A 12255-nucleotide genomic window follows, 5' to 3' on the forward strand; every position below is an offset into this window, starting at 1 on the left:
ACGTGAATGAAATTCTTAAACCACTACACCATGTGGTCCTAATGACCCGTGGTGTACACTCATGTACACTATGTGGTCCTCATGACCAGTGGTGTACACTCATGTACACCATGTGGTCCTCATGACCAGTGGTGTACACTCATGTACAAAATGTGGTCCTCATGACCAGTGGTGTACACTCATGTACACCATGTGGTCCTCATGACCAGTGGTGTACACTCATGTACAAAATGTGGTCCTTATGACCCGTGGTGTACACTCATGTACACCATGTGGTCCTCATGACCAGTGGTGTACACTCATGTACGAAATGTGGTCCTCATGACCAGTGATGTGCACTCATGTACACCATGTGCTCCTCACAACCAATGGTATACACACACTCACCTCATCTTTCTTATCGTTGTCTATAGTCTTCAGTTCCGACTTGAGTTGCTTCTCGTAGGCGCGAGCTGCGTCAAGCTGACGCAGAAGATACTTGCGTTGGTCGTGACGCAGCCGGCGGGTCTCCTGTAGGAGGGTGCGGGCCTCGCCCACCGTGCTGCGCACCTCCGCCCTCAGCACCGCCACCGCCTGGTCGTGGTCCCGGACCTGCCAAACACATACACACATCAAGCACTTCTTGAAGAATGTACCAAGATGCCTCCGAAGACCTACTTCAAGGTTATTATGTTCCCCAGTGTTTACAAGTAAGTAATTATCACAAGAAGGCTATGTAGCACCAGCCTGTGTTTACAAGTAAGTAATTATCACAAGAAGGCTATGTAGCACCAGCCTGTGTTTACAAGTAAGTAATTATCACAAGAAGGCTATGTAGCACCAGCCTGTGTTTACAAGTAAGTAATTATCACAAGAAGGCTATGTAGCACCAGCCTGTGTTTACAAGTAAGTAATTATCACAAGAAGGCTATGTAGCACCAGCCTGTGTTTACAAGTAAGTAATTATCACAAGAAGGCTATGTAGCACCAGCCTGTGTTTACAAGTAAGTAATTATCAAAAGAAGGCTATGTAGCACCAGCCTGTGTTTACAAGTAAGTAATTATCAAAAGAAGGCTATGTAGCACCAGCCTGTGTTTACAAGTAAGTAATTATCAAAAGAAGGCTATGTAGCACCAGCCTGTGTTTACAAGTCTGTGGATATTTACATTCTAGCTTAGGTAAACATGGAAATAGTTCAGCAATAGCTAGGCTTCCTAATCTATTTATACGATTTCAAACCCTCCAATGGCGTACCCAATATGACCGCATACCTATTCTTGGCCAATCGGAATTGTCACTACCCTCAGGAGACCTATTACCTACCGGTATGACTTGAAAAGATGTCAATAGCTACTTCAACTTCACACATCAATCGCTTGCAACAGAACAGCTGAAAGACAATTATACGGGTTTGATCCTATATAAGAAAAAAAAGAGCAACTCATAGGTTAGCTGCAACTAGTGAGAGATTTTTTTTGCTGCTGTTTTTGTATAATCAAAACATGGCATCGAGTACCAGTTACTGCAAGTGACAGTAAATTCTAATTTAACAGTTACTGTTTTAGAAATCGAGTCTCCCTAAACCGCCATTATTTGGTTCCCATACGGTAGTTGCTGGGGCGAGGCTATCATAAGGTTATTCATTATATAAGTTGCTGAGGCGAAGCTATCATAAGGTTCATCATTATGTAAGGTGTTGGGGGAGGATATCACAAAGTTCATCATTATATAAGGTGTTGGGGCGAGGCTATCACAAAGTTCATCATTATATAAGGTGTTGGGGCGAGGATATCACAAAGTTCATCATTATGTAAGGTGTTGGGGCGAGGCTATCACAAAGTTCATCATTATATCAATTGCTGAAGCGAAGCTATCATAAATTCATCATTATACAAATTGCCAGACATGACAGGCTGATCTCACCGAAACTTTTTAAAATACTGAACAATTTGAAGGATATTGATCCAAACCACGTCTTCAAAAGCTCAGACGTAACACATATATACAAGGGGGACAACCAAGGGTTTCAAGCTCAACAAGCCACAAAGTAGGACGGAATACGGGGGGGGGGGGGGGGGTTAGAAACCCCATGGAACCGCCTACCCGCTAAGGCCATTGAGGAAGAGAGGCAGGAGGGACCTCCCCCATATCGTGATGCCGCTCTCAGGGAAGCCGCCGCCCCGCTGGGCCAATGAAGTCGTTCCTAATGACAAGATGTGTAACAATTTTCCATATATGACGCGTGGCTGTGGTATCCCGCGAGCTAATGGTGCAGAATTACCTTTTGTTGAGCGACCAGGAAGGACTCTATTTGTGGCTCCGCTCCAGTATAAGCCAGTGGAGCCACAATCCCTGCTTGTGATTATGTGAGAAATGGTGGTGAGAGGGAGCAGGTTAAGCAGAAGGCTGGAGCAGGCTCTCAGTGGCAGGCAGTAGCAGGCTGTGAGCAGAAGGATAATATAGCGTTTCAAACTGTTTTTGGAATCTGCCTCCACTACCACACTTCCTGGGGGGGGGAGGTGTGTGTGTGTGTGTGTGTGTGTGTGTGTGTGTGTGTGTGTGTGTGTCTGTGTGTGTGTGTGTGTGTGTGTGTGTGTGTGTGTGTGTGTGTGTGTGTGTGTGTGTGTGTGTGTGTGTGTGTGTGTGTGTGTGTGTGTGTGTGTGTGTGTGTGTGTGTGTGTGTGTGTGTGTGTGTGTGAGAGAGAGTGTGCACGCGTGTGTGTGCGTGTGTGTGTTACCTTGTGCCCCTGGGACTCTCGGTGGGCGAGGACGGTACAGTCCCTACAGAGGGGCAGCCTGCAGGTGTCGCACCAGAAGTTGATGCGGGCGGTATGAGCGGTGCAGGTGTCCCTGGAGGGGGCCGAGGTGGACACCTCGTGCAGGTTCAAGGACGACATGTTGAGCAGGATGGTGCAGAGCTGCGTGTTGTCCGGCAGGACCTCCGCCGACTTGGTCTCCGTCGTCTTCAGACATGCCGGGCATTTCACCTGCAGGAGAGGTCGAGGGGATGGTGGTGTTGGTAGGATACAATTGTTTGCGGGCCCACTGACTCACTCATACAGGTGTAGGGGCCCACTGACTCACTCATACAGGTGTAGGGGCCCACTGACTCACTCATACAGGTGTAGGGGCCCACTGACTCACTCATACAGGTGTAGGTGCCCACTGACTCACTCATACAGGTGTAGGGGCCCACTGATTCACTCATACAGGTGTAGGGGCCCACTGACTCACTCATACAGGTGTAGGGGCCCACTGATTCACTCATACAGGTGTAGGGGCCCACTGATTCACTCATACAGGTGTAGGGGCCCACTGACTCACTCATGCAGGTGTGTGGGCCTCACTGATTCACTCAAGTGGGTAGATCCACTGGCTTATACAGGAGTGGAGCCATTCATGAAGGTAGGAGAGGTGGAGGTAATTGGGGTTGACCCCAATTACGACCAACTGGCTGTTACAGTCAAACCAAGAACCCCCCCCCCCCCCCTCGCCCTTGTGAGGGGGGGGGTTCATTAGCTTGTCTTGTTCGTGGGGTCAGCTCTCCCCCCAGGCCTCCTTCCCACCCCCTTGGGAAGGAGGCCCCCCTTCCTATCTCAATTTACGTAATGATCTTATCAATAACTCTCTATGTAATAGTCTCATCGTGTGTCTCTCTTTCTCTCTCTCTCTCTCTCTCTCTCTCTCTCTCTCTCTCTCTCTCTCTCTCTCTCTCTCTCTCTCTCTCTCTCTCTCTCTCTCTCTCTCTCTCTCTCTCTCTCTCTCTCTCTCTCTATCTCTTTCTCTCTCTCTCTCTCTCTCTCTCTCTCTCTCTCTCTCTCTCTCTCTCTCTCTCTCTCTCTCTCTCTCTCTCTCTCTCTCTCTCTCTCTCTCTCTCTCTCACCTTGCCGCTGGAGAAGGACTTGCGGATGCATGCTAAACAGACGGTGTGGAAGCAGGAGAGGAACTTGGGCCTGTGGGAGAGGTCGTCGAACCTTCGGCAGCATCCAGGACAGGTGAGGACGGAGCGCAGGGGCGTCGCCAGGCCCTCTGTCATAGTAGTGCGTCCACCTGGAACACAAGACAACACAGTTCACGTGAGGGGGTCAAGCCGTTGCGTCCATCTACAACACAAGACAACACAGTTCACGTGAGGGGGTCAAGCCGTTGCGTCCATCTACAACACAAGTCCCCAAAGTCAACACAGAACCATAAATTGTTAGCCCAAGCAACGAGAGGTCGTCTTAAGTCATTTAGAGATGAACACAACTCGTCTTAAGACAACTCAGATCAGAGACAAACACGCGGATGAGAGAAGACTTGATGTGTAGATAGCATTTTACCTGAAAAGCTGTATTACAAGGTCATCCTAGAACCTAAGTCAACTCTCACGCCATCAGTGGTTGAATGACGCAGGAATAACACCATAACAGACCAGGGGCCAGATTCACGAAGCAGTTACGCAAGCACTTACGAAAATGTCCATCTTTTCTCAATCTTTGGCGGCTTTGTTTACAATTATTAAACAGTTAATGAGCTCCGAAGCACCAGGAGGCTGTTTATAACAATAACAACAGTTCATTGGCAAGTTTTCATGCTGGTAAACTGTTTAATAAATGTAACCAAAGCCGTCAAAGATTGAGGAAAGATGTACACGTTCGTAAGTATTTTCGTAACTGCTTCGTGAATCTGGCCCCAGACACCACCGGGCTGTTCTCACCCAGGCCTTTAAAACGGCGAACAAATTTAAAGATATTAATCCAGACCACTTCTTTAAAAGGTCAGATGTAGCGCTCACAAGGGACGCTAACAACAGCAACAAGGTACAATCTACACCAGTTGATTGCCAGAAGAGAGGCGGGATCAAAAAGCCAGAGCTCAACCCCCGCAAGCACAACTAGGAGAGTACAATATAGGGCAGAAAACAGTGATTTTTCACCCGTGGTCCACCACTTACCCGTCGAAGCCGTATATGCTAAGACATTAGTAGACCAGACCACACACTAGAAGGTGAAGGGACGACGACGTTTCGGTCCGTTCTGGACCATTCTCAAGTCGATCTCATCGCCTGCTAAGACATTGATGTAAAATTAAACACTAAAAGATCTCAGGAACAAAGGGGGAATTTTGACAAGCCGTCGGCTTTCTGTTCCCGTCGAGGCCACTAGAGACGGAGGTCTCTCAGGTAAACATCTAACAGATACATAACAGGTAAAAATGGAGAAGGGAGGTCAGACGCGTGAAGGATTGGGTGACAAATTAAATATCACTGGTATAAATTTAGCGAGAGACGTAGACACTGTGACGATGTCAACGCCATCTGTTGAGCGCACCCGACCCCATTTTCTGTTCTGACACCTGTGAAGTGTCCTTCTTACTATACAATTTGTACTCCACAGAAGTGACGTGGAGGGTTACCTTGGTCGACAAGAGTCGGGTAACCCAGGGGCAAGATTCACGAAAGCACTTACGCAAGCACTTACGAACGAGTACATCTTTCCTCAATCTTTGACGGCTTTGGTTATATTTATTAAACAGTTTACAAGCATGAAAACCTCCCATTCAACTGTTGTTATTGTTATAAACAGCCTCCTGGTGCTTCGGAGCTCATTAACTGTTTAATAATTGGAAACAAAGCCGCCAAAGATTGAGAAAAGATGTACTAGTTCGCAAGTGCTTGCGTAAGTGCTTTCGTAAATCTGGCCCCAGGGCAGTCCTTAACTCAAGACTCTTCACCTTCCAGTGTGTGGTCTGGTCAACATATTTCAGCCACGTTAGTGTGACTCCTCGTCTGCATCGTGGCTGTTTGGTAGTGTCCTGTGTGACAGGGACACCTGCTGTGTTATGTACATATGTAACAAGTGTATATAGTTAAGAAGTACACGTGGTGATGGTTTTGTGTTGTTTACTTCCCATTCTCGTTGGATTGACCATTACTGCTCAAGTTGTTAATAACTTAACGATCATTCGAGGGCTGGATCTGGTCATTAGAGGCACTAAGGCTCTTGCAGATTGTGTGGACGGGTGTTCCTGAGGTCTGGTTCCTCGTTCCTGAGGTCTGGTTCCTCGTTCCTGAGGTCTGGTTCCTCGTTCCTGAGGTCTGGTTCCTCGTTCCTGAGGTCTGGTTCCGCGTTCCTGAGGTCTGGTTCCTCGTTCCTGAGGTCTGGTTCCTCGTTCCTGAGGTCTGGTTCCTCGTTCCTGAGGTCTGGTTCCTGAGGTCTGGTTCCTCGTTCCTGAGGTCTGGTTCCTCGTTCCTGAGGTCTGGTTCCTCGTTCCTGAGGTCTGGTTCATCGTTCCTGAGGTCTGGTTCCTCGTTCCTGAGGTCTGGTTCCTCGTTCCTGAGGTCTGGTTCCTGAGGTCTGGTCCCTCGTTCCTGAGGTCTGGTTCCTGAGGTCTTGTCCCTCGTTCCTGAGGTCTGGTTCCTCGTTCCTGAGGTCTGGTTCCTGAGGTCTGGTCCCTCGTTCCTGAGGTCTGGTTCCTGAGGTCTTGTCCCTCGTTCCTGAGGTCTGGTTCCTGAGGTCTGGTCCCTCGTTCCTGAGGTCTGGTTCCTCGTTCCTGAGGTCTGGTTCCTCGTTCCTGAGGTCTGGTTCATCGTTCCTGAGGTCTGGTCCCTCGTTCCTGAGGTCTGGTTCCTCGTTCCTGAGGTCTGGTTCCTGAGGTCTTGTCCCTCGTTCCTGAGGTCTGGTTCATCGTTCCTGAGGTCTGGTTCCTCGTTCCTGAGGTCTGGTTCCTCGTTCCTGAGGTCTGGTTCCTGAGGTCTGGTTCCTGAGGTCTGGTTCCTCGTTCCTGAGGTCTGGTTCCTCGTTCCTGAGGTCTGGTTCCTGAGGTCTGGTTCCTCGTTCCTGAGGTCTGGTTCCTCGTTCCTGAGGTCTGGTTCATCGTTCCTGAGGTCTGGTTCCTCGTTCCTGAGGTCTGGTTCCTCGTTCCTGAGGTCTGGTCCCTCGTTCCTGAGGTCTGGTTCCTGAGGTCTTGTCCCTCGTTCCTGAGGTCTGGTTCATCGTTCCTGAGGTCTGGTTCCTCGTTCCTGAGGTCTGGTTCCTGAGGTCTGGTTCCTCGTTCCTGAGGTCTGGTTCCTCGTTCCTGAGGTCTGGTCCCTCGTTCCTGAGGTCTGGTTCCTGAGGTCTGGTTCCTGAGGTCTGGTCCCTCGTTCCTGAGGTCTGGTTCCTCGTTCCTGAGGTCTGGTTCCTCGTTCCTGAGGTCTGGTTCCTGAGGTCTGGTTCCTCGTTCCTGAGGTCTGGTTCCTCGTTCCTGAGGTCTGGTCCCTCGTTCCTGAGGTCTGGTTCCTGAGGTCTGGTTCCTGAGGTCTGGTCCCTCGTTCCTGAGGTCTGGTTCCTCGTTCCTGAGGTCTGGTTCCTCGTTCCTGAGGTCTGGTTCATCGTTCCTGAGGTCTGGTTCCTCGTTCCTGAGGTCTGGTTCCTGAGGTCTGGTTCCTGAGGTCTGGTTCCTGAGGTCTGGTTCCTGAGGTCTGGTTCCTGAGGTCTGGTCCCTCGTTCCTGAGGTCTGGTTCCTCGTTCCTGAGGTCTGGTTCCTGAGGTCTGGTTCCTGAGGTCTGGTTCCTGAGGTCTGGTCCCTCGTTCCTGAGGTCTGGTTCCTCGTTCCTGAGGTCTGGTTCCTCGTTCCTGAGGTCTGGTTCCTGAGGTCTGGTTCCTCGTTCCTGAGGTCTGGTTCCTCGTTCCTGAGGTCTGGTTCCTCGTTCCTGAGGTCTGGATCCTCGTTCCTGAGGTCTGGTTCCTCGTTCCTGAGGTCTGGTTCCTCGTTCCTGAGGTCTGGTTCCTCGTTCCTGAGGTCTGGTTCCTCGTTCCTGAGGTCTGGTTCATCGTTCCTGAGGTCTGGTCCCTCGTTCCTGAGGTCTGGTTCCTGAGGTCTTGTCCCTCGTTCCTGAGGTCTGGTTCCTGAGGTCTTGTCCCTCGTTCCTGAGGTCTGGTTCCTGAGGTCTGGTTCCTGAGGTCTGGTCCCTCGTTCCTGAGGTCTGGTTCCTGAGGTCTGGTCCCTCGTTCCTGAGGTCTGGTTCCTGAGGTCTTGTCCCTCGTTCCTGAGGTCTGGTTCCTGAGGTCTGGTTCCTGAGGTCTGGTCCCTCGTTCCTGAGGTCTGGTTCCTGAGGTCTGGTCCCTCGTTCCTGAGGTCTGGTCCCTCGTTCCTGAGGTCTGGTCCCTCGTTCCTGAGGTCTGGTTCCTGAGGTCTTGTCCCTCGTTCCTGAGGTCTGGTTCCTGAGGTCTGGTCCCTCGTTCCTGAGGTCTGGTTCCTGAGGTCTGGTCCCTCGTTCCTGAGGTCTGGTTCCTGAGGTCTGGTCCCTCGTTCCTGAGGTCTAGTTCCTCGTTCCTGACCTCGACATTTCACCGTGCCTTCTCTTCATCAGTTCTAGCTGTGTGTATGGTGATAAAAGAACTTTGAAGGCGCGACCGTAATCTTGAACAGTCTCTCCTATCTTGAACAGTCTCTCCTATCTTGAACAGTCTCTCCTATCTTGAACAGTCTCTCCTATCTTGAACAGTCTCTCCTCATCTTGGCGTGACTGTACACTGTTGATAGTGTCTCTCTCGTGCGATATCGGCAGTAATGAGCAGAGATGGTGCTCTCAGTGTGTGTGTGTGTGTGTGTGTGTGTGGCACTAATGATCCCTTCCACGCACACAGACACTAATGATCTGCCACGCAAACACTAGAGACCCAAAGCCATAACACGGAGCCGCTTACAGGAAGCCACTTACAAGCAGCCAGGCAGCAGCAGCACCGACCGCTGGTCCAGCAATGTCTTAGAGGCAAGACTGGCGCTCAACCTGGGGGGGGGGGTTATTGATCAACTGGGTCTAATTAGGCGGCTGTGAAGGCAGGGAGAACGTGTGTTATGAGGATGGTTTAGTGAGGGAGGTGAAGAGGGCTTATCTCAGCGTGTCTGGGGGACCACGAGACTATACTCAGTATTCAGTGTGTGTGTGTGTGTGTGTGTGTGTGTGTGTGTGTGTGTGTGTGTGTGTGTGTCTGTGCCTGTGTCTGTGTGTGTGTGTGTGTGTGTGTGTGTGTGTGTGTGTGTGTGTGTGTGTGTGTGTGTGTGTGTGTGTGTGTGTGTGTGTGTGTGTGTGTGTATCTCGTCTAGTTGTACTCACCAAGCTGTGCATGCGGGGTTGAGCTCTGGCTCTTTGGTCCCGCCTCTCAATTGTTAATCAACTGGTGTACAGGTTCCTGAGCCTACTGGGCTCTATCATATCTACATTTAAGTGTGTGTGTGTGTGTGTGTGTGTGTGTGTGCCACCAACCCATCATAATTAAACCACAACCTTAGATTTACCACAAATTAGATTGCTAAACAAAAATAGTTCAGGATATATTACCATATAACCTGTCCTCCCTCCCCGAGACTCGTGCCTCTGCCTTTCGCGTGTCTAACAAACCGTGAAGCAATTGGTTTAAATGTTGAAATGTTTATATAAATGAAGCGTCTTCTGCAGAAAACAGAACGAGAAATTGTTGACTAGACCACACACTAGAATGTGAAGGGACGACGACGACATTTCGGTCCATCCTGGACCATTCTCGAGTCGATTGAGAATGGTCCAGGACGGACCGAAACGTCGTCGTCCCGTCACTTTCCAGTGTGTGGTTTGGTCAACATATTTCAGCCACGTTATTGTAACTCCTCGTCTGTAACGAGTAATTGGTGAACCAATCTACCAGCAACGGGAGCCCCGGACCTTCACAGCAAAATAGTCCATAACAGGACTTTACCACCGATGTTCTGTGCCAAATCTGATGCAATTTCGATGTAGCATTTCAAGCAGGAGACCTGAAAGGAGGCTGGGAGAGAGAGAGAGAGAGAGAGAGACAGAGGGAGAGGAAGAGGGAGAATTCTGCTCAAACCTATCCTGCATCTCCACCACCACCACCACACACACACACACTTGCTAAATATGTTGTACTAATCTAGTTGTACTTGCGGGGGTTGAGCTCTGGCTCTTTGGTTCCGCCTCTCAACTTGTCTCCTGAGCGAGTGTGTGTGTGTCCTTACCGCTGCTCTTCCTCCAAGGCCTTACATCTAACAGATATATATATATTTCAGCAGCGAGCGCCAGGCACTTTGCCTTTTGAGATCGTAAAACTCGACAGAACATTATTGTTGTTGTTCTTCAAGATGTGTCCTCTGTTCTTCGCGTCTCTTGCTCATGTTGATGCGTCCATGGTTCTTCAAAACGTTCCCATGGTTCTTCAAAACGTACCCATGTTTTTTTGAGACGTTCCCATGGTTCTTTGAGACGTTCCCATGGTTCTTTGAGACGTTCACATGGTTCTTTGAGACGTTCCCATGGTTCTTTGAGACGTTCCCATGGTTCTTTGAGACGTTCCCATGGTTCTTTGAGACGTTCCCATGGTTCTTCAAGACGTATCAATGCACAGAGAGGTAACTATAACAGTACATGCTACTAAAATGGAAGTACTTATAGTAATAATGTGGTTGAAAGTACTCACACACATGTCGTGATAGACCACCAGAAAGTACACTTGTGTATTACTGAATTTGGACAAACCGAAAGTTATAATATATGTAAGGCCTATGTACTAGGCCTAATATAGTACTTACATGTGCTATACTAGGCTTAGGAATATTTAAGTTTGATTTTTTAGCTTTTTTGGGGGGATTATAAGGACAAAAAGTGTCTTACTCGAGCCCCAATAGTGCATAGTGGTACTATCGACCCAATGGTTACAAAAAAGTACTATCATTTCAGGGGGATGGGTTGAAATATGAAGACATCCAGTAGACAGAAGTCGGAGCCCAGGAGCTAGAGGTTATTTTCAATTAAAAGCCAAATGGCCACACAGGCCAGTGTCCCTAATTTGCATACCATGCAAGCTGATGGAGAAGATTGTGCAAAATAAGTGGAACATCTGGAGGAAAGGAACTTTGTAACACAGCACCAACATGGGTTCAGGGATGGCAGGTCCTGCCTCACAGGATTAATTGAATTCTACGATCTGGCAACAAAAATCAAGCAAGAAAGAGAGGGGTGAACAGACTGCAAATTTTTGGATTGCCAGAAAGCCTTTGACACAGTACCACACAAGAGGCTAGTGCACAAGCTGCAGATGCAGGCAGGAGTAAAAAGGAAGGTACTCCATTGGATAAGGGAGTACCTAAGCAACAGAAGACAGTGAGTCACTGTGAGGGGCGAGGTCTCAGATTGGCGAGGCGTCACCAGTGGAGTCCCGCAGGCAGTGGAAACAGGACTCGTCACAGAATACAGAAAGGGAGATGAAGTCCTTCATGAAACGGACAGAGAGAAAGATCTAGGAGTTGATATCACACCAAACTTATCTCCTGAAGCCCCCATCAAAAGAATAACATCAGCGGCGTATGCGAGGCTGGCTAACATCAGAACTGCCTTCAGGAACCTGTGTAAGGAACCATTCAGAATCTTGTATACCACATATGTAAGACCAATCCTGGAGTATGCGGCCCCAGCATAGAGCCCGTACCTTGTCAAGCACAAGACGAAGCTGGAAAAAGTTCAGAGGTATGCCACTAGGCTAGTCCCAGAACTAAGAGGCATGAGTTACGAGGAAAGGCTGCGAGAAATGCACTTCACGACACTGGAAGACAGAAGAGTAAGGGGAGACATGATCACAACCTACAAAATTCTTATAGGAATTGACAGGGTAGACAAAGATAAACTGTTTAACACGGGTGGTACGCGAACAAGGGGAAACAGGTGGAAACTGAGTACCCAAATGAGCCACAGGGACGTTAGAAAGAACTTTTTCAGTGTCAGAGTAGTTAACAGATGGAATGCATTAGGCAGTGATGTGGTGGAGGCTGACTCCATACACAGTTTCAAATGTAGATATGATAGAGCCCAGTAGGCTCAGGAATCTGTACACCAGTTGATTGACAGTTGAGAGGCGGGACCAAAGAGCCAAAGCTCAACCCCCGCAAACACAACTAGGTGAGTACAACTAGGTGAGTACACACACACACACACAAGGCTGCGGGAAATGCACCTTACGACACTGGAAGACAGAAGAGTAAGGGGAGACATGATCACAACCTACAAAATCCTCAGAGGAATCGACCGGGTAAACAAGGATAAACTATTCAATACTGGTGGGACGCGAACAAGGGGACACAGGTGGAAACTGAGTACCCACATGAGCCACAGAGACGTTAGAAGGAACTTTTTCAGTGTCAGAGTAGTTAACGGATGGAATGCACTAGGCAGTGATGTGGTGGAGGCTGACTCCATACACAGTTTTAAATGTAGATATGATAGAGCCCAGTAGGCTCAGGAATCTGTACACCAGTTGATT

General features: G+C 49.0%; 1 protein-coding gene across 4 annotated transcripts in view; it reads right to left on the bottom strand.

Annotated features, from left to right (window-relative positions):
• The window catches only part of LOC123767352 (uncharacterized), a 49217-nt gene that overhangs the window by 9618 nt on the left and 27344 nt on the right, over positions 1 to 12255 (bottom strand). For all 4 annotated transcript variants that reach the window (XM_069312989.1, XM_069312985.1, XM_069312987.1 and 1 more), the window contains exons 3-5: positions 3864 to 4030; positions 2719 to 2967; positions 388 to 591 (exon numbers count right to left, since the gene is read on the bottom strand). In XM_069312989.1, coding sequence (XP_069169090.1) covers positions 388 to 591; positions 2719 to 2967; positions 3864 to 4030 — 620 coding nt within the window. The remainder of the gene's footprint in view (positions 1 to 387; positions 592 to 2718; positions 2968 to 3863; positions 4031 to 12255) is intronic.

Source organism: Procambarus clarkii, chromosome 74, assembly GCF_040958095.1.
Source record: "Procambarus clarkii isolate CNS0578487 chromosome 74, FALCON_Pclarkii_2.0, whole genome shotgun sequence".
NCBI lineage: Eukaryota > Metazoa > Arthropoda > Malacostraca > Decapoda > Cambaridae > Procambarus > Procambarus clarkii.